At 34.9% G+C, this 14,844-nt stretch overlaps 1 protein-coding gene across 1 annotated transcript in view; it reads right to left on the bottom strand.

Moving 5' to 3' along the window:
- The window catches only part of LOC132742952 (uncharacterized), a gene marked incomplete at its 5' end in the record, with an annotated part of 36,633 nt that extends 21,791 nt beyond the window's left edge, over positions 1 to 14,842 (bottom strand). Inside the window, 13 exon segments of the mRNA XM_060731447.1 lie at positions 315 to 398; positions 1,618 to 1,701; positions 2,206 to 2,289; positions 2,810 to 2,887; positions 3,598 to 3,669; positions 4,145 to 4,222; positions 5,094 to 5,517; positions 6,300 to 6,568; positions 10,166 to 10,303; positions 10,624 to 10,792; positions 11,090 to 11,201; positions 14,294 to 14,447; positions 14,662 to 14,842. Coding sequence (XP_060587430.1) covers positions 315 to 398; positions 1,618 to 1,701; positions 2,206 to 2,289; positions 2,810 to 2,887; positions 3,598 to 3,669; positions 4,145 to 4,222; positions 5,094 to 5,517; positions 6,300 to 6,568; positions 10,166 to 10,303; positions 10,624 to 10,792; positions 11,090 to 11,201; positions 14,294 to 14,447; positions 14,662 to 14,824 — 1,909 coding nt within the window.
- Positions 14,843 to 14,844: the final 2 nt, after the last annotated feature.

The raw sequence follows: 14,844 nt of genomic DNA, 5'->3' as shown, positions 1-14,844 counted from the left end.
CTTTAAAATAAGATCATCATATTAGCCTAGCATAAAAGACTGGTTAACAAGAATCATCAAAATTGGTTTTAATTTTTGATCTAAACCAAAGGAAATTTATTTTGGAAATGTTGTATAAAAGATAGTTAAACTTTAGGGGGGAAGGGGGGGGGCCCCCAGCAAATTTGGGTCTATCTTAAAAATTAAATTTAAAGGGCTGTTCTAAAATCATCCCTTTTTAAGTTAAAAATCAATAAAAATTTATGTTGCTTATTTGTCACGATCAAATTCCTTGCAAGTATGTCAAGAATCTTTATAGATAAAAGAATACATACCTTTAGGTGGGTTAGTACAATCTCTAGCCATGTGTCCACTTTCTCCACATTTATAACAATCTCTGCCACCACCACCTCCACCAGCTGAAACATTAAACGTAGTTGGACTTGAAATGCTTAATCAACAATAATTCAACTCAAGCAATGAGCACCTGTATCAAAGCAATGAACAAATGTATCAAAGCAATGAACAAATGCATCAAAGCAATGAACACATGCATCAAAGCAATGAACACCTGCATCGAAGCAATGAATACATGTATCATAGCAATGAACACATGCATCAAAGCAATGAACACCTGCATCGAAGCAATGAATACATGTATCATAGCAATGAACAAATGCATCAAAGCAATGAACAAATGCATCAAAGCAATGAACAAATGTATCAAAGCAATGAACAAATGTATCAAAGCAATGAACAAATGTATCAAAGCAATGAACAAATGCATCAAAGCAATGAACACCTGTATCAAAGCAAAGACCACATGTATCAAAGCAATGAACAAATGCATCAAAGCAATGAACAAATGCATCAAAGCAATGAACACATGCATCAAAGCAATGAACACATGTTTCAAAGCAATTAACACCTGTGTCAAAACAATTAACACCTGTGTCAAAGCAATTAACACCTGTGTCAAAGCAATTAACACCTGTGTCAAAGCAATCACCTGTATAAAAGCAATGAACAAATGTTTAAAAGCAATGAACACATGTATCAAAGCAATAAACACATGTATCAAAGCAATGAACACCTGAATTAAAGCACATACATCAAAGCAATGAATTTATACATCAACACAATGAACACAGCAATGAACACATACATCAACGGAATGAACACATACATCAACACAATGAACACATATATCAAAGCAATGAATACATATATAAAAGCAATGAATATGCTCGAAGTGAAACATGTCATGTCCTTAAAGTCATTGTATCCAGTGATGAGTAAACCCAGGTTTGTTTGAAATATGGGATCAGGTAGAGCTTTAAAGTTCTAAGAGACTGTACTCCTTTGGCCACAATTCACAACACACATGTTTCATAAATACAAATTTTTAAACAGTAAAGTTTCTGTTGATAGAATGATTCTTGTGTAACAAACATATGTGAACAAAAATAATCATTTCTTATGATATTCACCTTCCAGCTATGTTCGTAAATGACACAGCATTTTTGCAGAGTAATTTAGAAATCCATCGAGAACCAACACTGAAATGTATGGACATGGACCAGAAAATATTTTGTTAACATACTGACATACATGACAAGACGAGCAAACAAACAATACCTTTAGGTGGGTTAGTACAATCTCTAGCCATGTGTCCACTCTCTCCACATTTATAACAATCTCTGCCACCACCACCTCCACCAGCTGAAATATAGAGTCATCAATATTAGATCTTGGAAAAGAAATGGACCATATTTTTCTAGGGTTCTTTGGAGGGATTTTTAACATTGCCTTTAACACATTTATTTGTTATCATATCTTACTGTTGGGCCACCTAACCGCAGTTCCTTGGTAACTAGCCAGTAACTACCAATTTCTTCATTATGGCCTGCCTACTAACCAACATCATTTTATTGGTGAGATAAGTTACCATTACACTAAATGTCAGTGATCAATTGTCTACACAGAGCGTGTTGACACCTTGATAAGAAACCGATGCTCTACCTATTGAGCTGCAAACTTCTTTTGTAATGAAAATAATGTTGTTAGAACATCGAAAATACCATACTTTGCATGACCTTCAACTTGAAGCAATTTTTTTTGCAAACGACCTATCATTTCAGGATAGTCAACATTTTTGTACTGTAATCAAGGACATGGATCAGACAATATTCTGTTAACATATATGATAGGAAATACAAACAATACCTTTAGGTGGGTTAGTACAATCTCTAGCCATGTGTCCACTTTCTCCACATTTATAACATTCTCTGCCACCACCACCTCCACCAGCTGAAAAACATATTTACTAAATTATACACATATAAGAAAATTTATAACCCCCTCCCATTGCTGGGCAGGGCTAACTTTGACCCAAGGGCTGTAACTTAAACTCAGTAAAGGTTTACCTGCTAAATATCTAAGCCCTAGCATTTGAGTGTTTAGAGAGAGATTTAAGGAAAATCCATTAAAATCTGGGTGGTGTCAATTTTGAAATTAAATATCATTTGAATAAACTGTGGACAACAGAGCAGACAATAGACAGCCAATGATCCTAATAGTTCATGCCATCACTGCCTGACAGGTGTACTAAAAAGCGAGAAAATGTTAAGCATTGAATGCTCAAACAGAATACTCAGCTCTCAGAAAGGTATTCCTTCTTTAATTAGGAATTTTTAAATGCTACTTTCCCATAAAAATAAATTTTGCTTGAAATTTAATGTCTTTTCGTAACATGTGTATAGCAGAAAAACTTAAATTGTATACTTTCTGCTCTGCTGTAACAATTGGTTGAATTTAAAGATATGTATACCTTTTGGTGGATTTGTACAATCTCTTGCCATATGTCCAGATTCTCCACACTTGAAACAGTCTCTGCCTCCGCCACCACCTGTATTACCAACATCAACATGTCAATTACTTATAGCAGGGCAGCAATTTCTAACTAACCTTCATTTATTTGTTTGTTTAATTGGGTTTTATGTCACACCAACACATTATAAGTCATATGGCGGCATTCCAGCTTTACTGGTGGACGAAGACCTCAGGTGCCCTTCCAAACATTATTTCAGACAAGAACGGGCACCTGAGTAGAACCGACATTAAGCTAGCTGGATAGCCTCCTCACATGAAAGAATCAAAAGTCTCTGTCGGATTCGAACCCACAGCAGGGAGGGGTAAGTGGTTTGAAGTCAATGATCTTAACCACTAGGCCACAGACACCCCAACCTTCATTTATTATCATATTCATTTTTGTTTTACACAAGCTTTCCTTTCAAAATGCTATGTTAAGGATAAAGCCCAAAACTGGATTTCATCCATAGACCCGACATTCTTTCAGGGTCCTTAATTTTTTTAGAGATAATTCAAAATGTACTCGTTAGCATAACAGATGAAATTTATGGCTTAACCACTAACAAATAAGTTTAAGAAAGTCAATACCTAAAATTCTCAGTACACCGTATCCCTACCTAAACTGAAAATATAGTCCAGTCCCAACCATGTCCTTTTTTTTTTTCCTGAGTTTTTACTGTATTTGTGAGTAATTATCAACCTTTCAGCACAATAATTAATATTTAACATGTAACAAGTGAGGATTACCTTTAGGTGGGTTAGTACAATCTCTAGCCATGTGTCCACTCTCTCCACATTTATAACAATCTCTGCCACCACCTATATAAACAGTGTTAGTACAGTTAGGTTTAACGGGGGGAGATGTTTTGACCATGCAATCGTTAAATATATATTGTTGGGCTTAAATAATTTCACAAAATAGATTAGATTTAGGAAAACACATGATGGTGAGGATTAAACTTAGTTAGTAGTCACCACTTACTAAACTGCAGAATGAGGATAGATGGGATTCAATAATGCAAATATCTGTACCTCAGTAACCCTTAAATTGTAAGTATTAGTAATCAGTAAAGAGGCCCTCACAAGGTTACTGTATTTGATATACCTAAGATATTGGTCAACTTAGGCAACGATAAAAAGTTCCAAATGGAAGCTTTTAATTAATTTGAAATTTAGTAGCATGCAAAACAGGATTTATGCTGACACCAATACCAACAACAGAATAATTCAAATAACTTTTGTTCAAAAAGTGCAAACCATTCATGCATGCAAACAGTATCTTAAGTGACAATACCTTTTGCGGCATTCGGGCATTCTCTCGAGAAGTGTCCAGATTCTCCACATTTGAAACAATCTTTACCTCCACCACCACCTTCAAATTCAATATATAATACCATTCACATCAAAAATATCGATTTTTAATAAAATCATGTGGCTCTACTGTAATATTTCTTTTGCAACTAGATTTTAACTTTTTTAAACCAAGATGAGCCATATTTTAACACAATTTAGAAATGACCTTACAGTACCAGCAACTTTCACAAAGACTTATCATCTTTAGACTATTAATAAGTTTTAACCTTTTAAAACAATGAACACTGCAACAGCTTACATCAATACATGATCAAATATTGTGATTTTCAAAATGTATCCGTATTTGTTATTCTTGTTTGAACATTGATTTCAACATATTTTATTGGTCATACATGTATCTCAGCAAGCATAATCTGTTTTCCTAGATACCTATCAAAGGTGTATTAAAACATGCAAGTTCTTACAAGTTATTCTTAAAAATATTCTATAATAAATGTAAATGCTAACAAAATTTTCAAGCCCAAAAGGGTCAATTTTTCAACTATCCTCTTATTACATTTATCTGAGCAAGTATGTTTGTCCACATCTTATACTTCTTGGCAAAGAAATTGTATTCCTTAACCTGCTATTATTCAAACGCGATAGCCTTTGCCACCAGTATAGTGCCAGGCAAGTTTGAACAACTGCGCTCTCTAAACATGCTCTATACTATTTGGTAGCTCATTTTTTGTATTTTTACATTAGAATCCTGAAGACTTGAAATGGACAGTTCAAAATTCAGCAGCTTAAAGCTTAATTCAGATAATAAACAGTAACTTGTTTTATATAATTTCAATTTATATAATACATGATGTCGTAAGACAACAACTTCTTTTGGCAATTGCACATAATTCAAGAATAACTAATTTATTAAATGAAAATTTAACTACCTGCACTGGATCCAAAACCACTAGACTTCCCAAATCCACTGCCCCCACTACTGCTCCCAAATCCACCTCCACCACCACTGCTTCCAAAGCCACCTCCACCACCACTGCTTCCAAAGCCACCTCCTCCCCTACCACTGCTTCCAAATCCACTTCCACCCCCACCGTTGCTCCCAAATCCATCTCCACCACTACTTCCAAATGGTTTTTTGCTCCCAAAACCAGATGATGATCCACCAGTGTCATTATCATCCCAGCCACCATCCCTTCCGCCTGAACTCTGTTTATTCCCGAAACCACTAGACCTCGATCCAAACCCACTAGATCCACCACTTGGCTGCCTGCCTGAACCAAAAGATCTGGCTTTGCCACCAAAACCAGAGTTTCCACCATCTTCCCAATTAGAATCTTCCTCGCCTCCAGCAACCTGTGGAAATTTTACCTTTGTCTTTATAACATGTCTAGTTTACTGCAAACAATGGTTTACAAAAAGACTAGAGCAGTCACAGGAGTGACAAATACCCCCACCATCTCTATGACACAGGATATTGAATGTAGGTCCATTTATCATTATATTTCAAGGCAAAGTTAACATTTGCCCCGAGTTTAAAATAGTTACTCCTAGTAGTTAAGCAAATGCACAAATGCAACAAGTAAATCCAATTTAGTTCCCCTCAATGGAAAGGGTATATTAAGTCCACAACAAAAGTAAAATTAATACTTACCAAGACATTGTACATGTATACTTACAACAAATTAATTTTACTATCATCAGGAAAATGCAAAGAAATGAAAAGAATATAAAAGAATAAATAATGTAGTCCTTTAATGTACCTTGAAATGGACACCAATGAAATATTTACAAGAATTGAAGTTTTGTCTCAATTCCAAAGTAATGTTTGTACAGTACAACCTTTTCCAAGCAACCCCTTTAGAGACACAAAGATTTTAGTTTCCAAGATGCCTTGCTCTGAGATGTTAAGTCTCATTTTGAGAAGAATTTATACTAAATTACTGATTATGTCAGAGGTTATTGCTCTACAAAGGGTAGCTCTAAAGAGGTTGCACTGTACTCACATTTAAAGTGGGGTGACTCAAATTTTCAGAGTAAATATCAAGTTAACCTGTTTTTGAAAAGATTCTAACACTCGGGAAACATATTCTTTTGTTTACAAACCAAAGGTATGAAATGACATAATGAAAACCTACCGTGACTTTGATGGACTGTCCGAATTTTCCAGCAGAGACTGATCTGGAACAGGGACCACTGTCTTCCTCAGAACAGGTTGTGCCAGTCATTGTCCCAAATTTCTGGTTTATATTATTGCCTTTCTTGTCAACAAGTTCCACTTTATACATAGTTTGTCCCTGTTCATGAAGCTCAGCTTTAAATGTTGCCATAAACGATTGTTCCTCAACCATTTCTGTGAATTGTACAATGTGTTCCGGGGACCAAAAGCCCTGTGATGATGACACACCTATAATAAAACAAAAGCTCCACTAAGGCAGGGCACTCAATAACATGTTGATTGCAACTTAATCTGTATCTTAATATAATATAGTAGGGCATAACTCTATCAATAACAAGCAATTATCATAGTATTGCAAGCAATCCACAAGTTCCCTACCGGTTAGAACCCCAGCAACATTCTGAAGGACCATTGGCAATTCACGTATGTTTCTATTTTAAGTAAATTTGTTGAAAAAGTTCTTTAAAAGTGATCACAGGAAACAGTTTTTATGTACAGACAGACGGACTGAAGGACACTCTACAGTTATTTTTTAAACATCCCTTTTATCAAAATATAACATTTTTAAAAGCAAAATTTTTAAAAAGAGTTTAAGGAGGAGATAATTCTGGAAATATGGATGCTAGATTTATAAACCTCGTCATATTATGATGTGGGAGTTTGAAGAAAATCCTATCATGATTGAAGAAATTGGAGTAAAAATTACCAATTTCTCGAAAAAAATTTCTTGAAAAAAAGTCTAAGTTCAAAAGGGGCATAATTCTGGAAATAGTCTTGCTAGAGTATTCAACTTTCTCACAAATGTCGAGTGATAATAAGAAACATATATATGAAGTTTGAAGTAGATACATTCAGAAAAAAAGAAGTTATTAAAAAAAACAATATTTTTTTCATGAAAATTTTAAGTTCAAGGGAGGTAATTCTGATAAATTTTGTGCTAAGAGTTGTAAACTTTGTCCCATATGATGTGGTTGATGACTAGCAACTTATATTTAAAGTTTGAAGAAAATACCTTAAGAAATAAAGAACTTATAGTGAAAAAACTTAAAAACTAGAATCAGAAATCTTGAAATTCAGTCTATTTGTTGTCATAGCAACCAGAATTTTCAACATAGGAAGAAAAGAAAAAGACGTGCATAATCTCCATACTGCCATCTATCCATATATCAAGTTTCATAAAAATATTTTCAGTACTTTTTGCGTTATCGCGGGATCCAGTTTTGTGGACGGAAGGACAGACTGACGTACAGACAGACGGACGGAGGGTAAACCTAAAGTCCCCTCTGGTCCCCACTCTTTTGAAATTTCCCATAGAAGTTGGAACAAAATTAAATGATGGTGTTGAATTAAGGTCTTTTACTGCCTTATTAGTATTTCCCAGTGCTTTTTGCTTTTCTATTTTGAAGAACTTGTTAAACTTTTGTGTTAAATATGAGACACCTTTTTCCAAAGTATGCCAAAATCATGCATATTTTCCCCAAGAAAAAGGCTGAGGCCCCTTCCCATAAAATGGTGTTTTGGCCCTGATTGCTAAGAACCGAAACGATACTGTTTAAACTGTGGTACTTCCACAATGTATTCAAGTCACCAAATGATGACTTACTTTCTATTTGTAACACAAGTACAAATAATAATGTCCGACTCAGCACATATTTTCTGCATTGTATCCTCATTGCGCTCTTTTGAAAGATCAAAGGGAAATCAGCTTTACCAAATCTGTATTATGTCACGAGCGATTATTGCATGGTAATGCTGTGTAGAGGGTTAAAAATACCTATTTTCCGTATTTTACTTTGGAATAAACCAATTACAATTGATAGAATTCATGATTACAGGCAAGGATTAAGATATTTTATAAGACAATATGGTCATTTTGATTAAACGGTAAAAATTATCATAAACATTTACGACTGAAAATAGAAATGAATCCGTTTAAATGCGTAACCATGGGGGGCTTATCTATATGAGAACACTAAACCAATACAATAACATCATCTTATCTTACAAGCTAACCAGAAAACTACTTCTGGTGCTTTTACATTGACAAGCACTGAGACTTTTTTGTCTTAAACTGAACACTTCAAAATCAAGTCTGCTCCCTTTAATAGAATTTTTTACATGTTGTTGTCCTGGAATATATACTACAACATGGTTCGTACAGACATCCAATGTAAAAAAAGAAGCACTTTTTCAGGACATTTCAAGAGAGTAATAAAAAATTCAAGGTTTCTTAAGCACTTATTTTCATTTTTAAGCACTTTTTAAGAAAGGGACTCAAATTTAAGCACCATTTAAGACTGTACAAACCCTGTGTAAATAGGTTTAGCCCCCTTTGTGATCTTAACAAACTTAATATACAACTAGAGGATGCTTTTGTAAAAAAGCGCATGTCTCCCCCACTGCACTGTGACCTTGACCTTTGACCTACTGACCCCAAAAACAATAGGGATCATCTGCTCTATAAGACCAATCATCCTATGAAGTTTGAGGGCTGTAGGTCAAAAAGAACTCTAGTTATCATACGGAAACGAGAAATTGACCAACGGTCACTGTGACCTTGACCTTTGACCTACTGACCCCAAAAACAATAGGGATCATCTGCTCTATAAGACCAATCATCCTATGAAGTTTGAGGGCTGTAGGTCAAAAGGAACTCTAGTTATCATCCGGAAACGAGAAATTGACCAACGGTCACTGTGACCTTGACCTTTGAACTACTGACCCCAAAAACAATAGGGATCATCTGCTCAATAAGACCAATCATCCTATGAAGTTTGAGGTCTGTAGGTCTAAAGGAACTCTAGTTATCATCCGGAAACGAGAAATTGACCAACGGTCAGTGTGACCTTGACCTTTGACCTACTGACCCCAAAAACAATAGGGATCATCAGCTCTATAAGACCAATCATCCTATGAAGTTTGAGGGCTGTAGGTCAAAAGGAACTCTAGTTATCATCCGGAAACGAGAAATTGACCAACGGTCACTGTGACCTTGACCTTTGACCTACTGACCCCAAAAACAATAGGGATCATCTGCTCTATAAGACCAATCATCCTATGAAGTTTGAGGGCTGTAGGTCAAAAGGAATTCTAGTTATCATCCGGAAACGAGAAATTGACCAACGGTCACTGTGACCTTGACCTTTGAACTACTGACCCCAAAAACAATAGGGATCATCAGCTCTATAAGACCAATCATCCTATGAAGTTTGAGGGTTGTAGGTCAAAAGGAACTCTAGTTATCATCCGGAAACGAGAAATTGACCAACGGTCACTGTGACCTTGACCTTTGAACTACTGACCCCAAAAACAATAGGGATCATCAGCTCTATAAGACCAATCATCCTATGAAGTTTGAGGGTTGTAGGTCAAAAGGAACTCTAGTTATCATCCGGAAACGAGAAATTGACCAACGGTCACTGTGACCTTGACCTTTGAACTACTGACCCCAAAAACAATAGGGATCATCTGCTCAATAAGACCAATCATCCTATGAAGTTTGAGGGCTGTAGGTCTAAAGGAACTCTAGTTATCATCCGGAAACGAGAAATTGACCAACGGTCAGTGTGACCTTGACCTTTGACCTACTGACCCCAAAAACAATAGGGATCATCAGCTCTATAAGACCAATCATCCTATGAAGTTTGAGGGCTGTAGGTCAAAAGGAACTCTAGTTATCGTCCGGAAACGAAGAATGGACGGACGGACGGACTGACGGACGGACGGACTGACGGACGGACGGACTGACGGACGGACGGACGGACGGACAGGGCAAAAACAATATGTCTCCCCCCGAGGTGGGGGAGACATAATAACATGCTTTACCTGAGAGACGGCATTGGACAGCTTGTGCAGGAAGTGACATAAACTGTTGTTGTATTTCCTTCAGAGCATCTTTTTCCGTATATTCATTGTTACCATAATCAACATACATAACCTCTGCTTGCCCATCAGCCATCAAACCTGAAAATATAATCCATGGCACCATTTAATCAAGAAAAACAAATGTCTGTATTACTTATCAGAGAATATGATTAAAAGCTCCAAAAGATGAGACTTTTTTGATAGAGCTGTCATTGGTTAAGACCAAAGCATACCAATGGTTAATTGATGTGTTTTTTTCAACAAATGGCAAGATAATTTTCACAACCTTCACTGAGGTCAGCTAGACAATACTTAAAATCTATTCACAGTTTTAGAGCAGATTTCAACAACTTTTCTTATAGAAATCTTTGTAATGAAATAATCCCTGCAGACAAGGCTCATGATTTATGACATTTTACCTGTAACAAGGGCTCTGTACCAGCCTTTATCATCTGTGAACTGGGCAACACAAGCCTGACCAAGAGTAGGATTCACCAACTTGTTTGAGCCTGGTGGCAGTTTATCATAGTACTCATGCAGCTGATCCATCACATAGTCCAGACTTGCAGTCATCTTCTCCAGGACAACCTGAACAGTTGAACATAACACATCATTCTTGATACTATTGCGATTTTATCAATTCAAATAAAAAAATTTGAAGAAATATCCAAATATTATAAAGAGAAACAATTTTCTTGTATGGACAACATATTCAGCAACATTTTACATGATTTACTTTGTTAGTAAATGGAAACATAACCTTCAAACAGGTGAACCTACACCAATGAGTGGGTAATAACAGCTCTTCTTTCTCTTTGAAAAGTGGAGCTTAAAAACATCAGAACAAGAATGCAAGAAGGATAAATTCCTGTGGCATGAAAGTACCTGAAAGTTATTTGGGCTCTTCACATATGTAACCATAACCTCTTGTGTTGAATTGACTACAACTTCTTGTTGAGTGTAAGCATTTCCAGAAGACTTCCTCCCTTTCATTTCCCTATAATAGTAAATAAATGAGAGCTTATGAAGATATATTTATTTCTAAGTAAACATTATGCACATGCATTTTAGGTGTAAACAATAAACTAATAGGGATACTCTCAAACACAGCAAATGTGGGTTTTTCCCACCTTGTCCCAGGTACAAACAAACTTTCACACCTGCAAATGCAATGCATTGACCTGCTGTACAGTGAATCTAAAACCGTAAAAAGTTGTTTGTACCCCGCGATTAGATGGAAAAGCCCACATATGAGGAGTTCCAGACAACATCTATTATCGTATGGCATTTCAACCTAACGACCTAAAAAGGTATCAAATTCTAAACAATATGCAATGAAAGGTACCATTATTTAATGTTTGTTCTTCAGTAAAAACCAGCATTAACCCTTAACTTGCCGAGTTTCTTAAAACGTATTGTCTATTTTCAATTTTTGGAAATATCCATTTATCAATTTTATTTACAAATTACATGTATATCAAGTCACACAACAGTATAGAGCCCCGTCAGACGAAACAGAGGTGCAACCGGACTTGTAATAACACTGAACTGGAAGCAAATTCTTATCAGCTTCAATCCCAGCAGGTTCATCATATATCTGACATGTACATGTAGGCAATTACCCACAGAAAGTTCTTGAATTCTGTACATATATATATTTTTCTTCAGCAAGAAGTACTTTCTCAACTAAAATATTAGCACTGTTTGACAACAGAATGTCTCCAAAAATAATCTACATGAATAACACTCTATTTGAAAATATTGTGTTCAAGTACTGGGCCCTTAATCCAATTTACAAGAAGTTGGTTGCTACCCTCAGCAGGGGGATTTTGGCGGATGGGGAATTTTTTTCCTTTTTGGTCAAATAACAATAAAATTCCACTTAAATATCAGTGGTGTTTTTTTTTTTCAATATGACTTGCTTTTGTGAAACATTCTGAGGACGAAAGTCTCCCGGTGAAGACATACAATATTCCAATGACAAAAACACTGTGAAACAGATTGATTTTAATACTCGAAAGCAACAACATAATTATTGATTTTTTTTTGTTCGATTTTATCGAGGGGGAATTGTTAGAGGGAAAATATACATACTATTTTGGTGGGATATTCAGTCGCATATTTGGTAGATTAAGGTTCTGAAGTAAGCTGTTCATAATTTTCAAGTATTATTGAGATAAAAAGAAGACGCTTTATTCAACATATTCATTGGTATGATATAAAAAAATTTTGTTTTACTTTTTAAAGTAGTTGTAAACATGCACTGAGTGTAAAACTTACCATGAACTTGTTCAGCAGACTTGTTTGATCAATACAAAGAGGATAGACCTTTAACCTGCTATTTAGTCAGTACATACTTAAATTCTTAAAAAATTCCCCCCAAACTCAGAGCTTGACACTAACTTTTTTTAGGGGTAGTCAGAAGGACTACCTACTTTGAGGATCAGGTAGTCCTTGGCAAATCTAGGTAGTCCTCATTTTTAAACATAAAAAAATGTTTCTTATTCTATTTAAATGCATTTTGAGTGTATGTATCTGAAGATAAGAAAACAATTGCATGAGATCTCTTCAAATTTATTGGAAAAAATCACCAATAGTTAAATCATATAAGATCTAGTAAAAGTTTGTAAGCTTTACTCTGCATGAGATGTAGGTTTTGGCTAGCCTCTGAGCTCTTCAAAGTCATCATCAACAATTTTTTTACATATTTTTGTTATAAAATATGGCAGTGTGACACACAAAAGTCAATAGGTTTTGAAAGGGTTCTACTAAGGAATTACTATGGTGTGTTTCAAATAAAATTGCTAGGCAATCAGCTCAGCTTATATTATTGACAGCTTATAGGGAAGGGGAGAATATATTGGCAATATGAGCTAAATAAGTATGTCAGTTTTAAATTTATGTAATACCTGGCTTTTGTATAAAAAAAAATATTTCAATAGAGCTTACAAATCTACTTTTCAGGTATAGATAATGTATGACCTTTTAGATGTGTTTTTAAATTCAAAACAGAAGTAAAAAGCTTGGACAAGAACAAAATATGTTTGTCTTTACTCTAATTGATTTATTCTACAAACTTATTTTGTCAGACATAAAACAACAAAATATCAGAATAACAAACTTTTACTAGTGCTAGTAATTCAGTTATTTAACTGTCAGAAGATTTAAATAGGGACATTAGATTAATATCTGTTGTTCCTGATTTAAACACAAAATCAGAAATGTAAAGCCATTTAATCAAACTATATTGCCTTAGTTTTTTATGCCTAGGGTATTAGTATTTGTTAACAATTGTTTTCTTCATATACATGTATTGGCATTATTGCTTACATTTGCTTGTACATGATTAAGAAATGCTGACAACATTGTGAAGTTATGGCAAAGACAATTACAAATACTTTAGAATATTTCTTTTCTCTTTTTTAAAGAGATTTAAACATTTTTCTTCTCTTTTTTTATAAAGAGATTTTTTCCCAATCAATAATTTCATGTCCGAATAAATTACATCCGAAATTAGATCTATTTCAGACAACACGTTTATTTTGGTTATCATTGTCAGTGTGATTTACACCAATCAACAAATCATATTCTTTTAAGTTAAAACCCTTGAATAGGTTCCAATATAAGCAAATATTTTCATTGAAATGTTTAATAGACAAAGAATTCTATTGAAGTAGGCTGGAAAAATCGGCAATTAAGTTGGACTTCCGGTTTCACTTTTCGCAACTTTATAGAGATTAAATAGAATCTATTATGCGTCTGCTGTGACTGACACTAGCTAATTATTTACTAGTAAGATGAATTTATCTTTCGTTTTGAATCATAGCCTAAAAAAATGTTATTTTATTAATTATTTTTAGTGAATTTAGAGACATCAGGTCACTGAAATTTTGAGTAGCCCGACGGGATACCCAGCTTGGAAACTCGGGTAGTCCTTGGGGAAAATTGGTAGCCTCGGGCTAACGGACCATCGTTAGTGTCGAGCCCTGAAAATATAAATATGATGAATGGTTTTGTCTGGACTGAGAGATGGACAGGTCCATTTAAAATAATTACAGTATCACAAGCGTTACCTTGAATGAATCTTACCTTTGTACAGATGAAGTTTCGTCTTTCTGTGGTCTTCCAAATGTCCTACTACTTGCGCCTTTAAATACTGCTGGACGGGACCCCTGAGGTTCTTGATACTGTTCTAAAATTTGTCTGTCTGTTATTTCTGTCCCATATGTTGGATACACTCCATCTGCAAAAACATTTAAACAAAATCTAAATCAAAATTTATATAAAATGCTTAAAATTTGCAATACAATTGCAATTAATAATCTGTCAATGTTCTGCTTTAATTAATAGTGTTACATATGAGAAAATTTGCTTTCGAAAAATATACTAGTCTACTAGTAATATTAATATTATAGAATGATATTGATGACTTTTCATGACATAGAATTTCTTATTACCTTCCTTTCCATTCAGTTTAACTTCAACCCTTTTATTGATCAGTTTTTCCAGACCGCTTGATCCAACAGTTGATGGTAGATTAACTATCTTACATAAAATACATTGCTGAGGAAGAGAGCATAAGCTAGGTGGTAGAATCTTCAAATCATTTACTGATTTCATCACAGAGTCTCCGAAATCCA

The sequence above is a fragment of the Ruditapes philippinarum genome, unplaced genomic scaffold (assembly GCF_026571515.1).
Source record: "Ruditapes philippinarum isolate M1 unplaced genomic scaffold, ASM2657151v2 ctg3039_1_1_1_1, whole genome shotgun sequence".
Taxonomy (NCBI): Eukaryota; Metazoa; Mollusca; class Bivalvia; order Venerida; family Veneridae; genus Ruditapes; species Ruditapes philippinarum.
The sequence above is the reverse complement of the archived record's forward strand: the minus strand, read 5'-3'. Positions and strand labels throughout refer to the sequence as shown.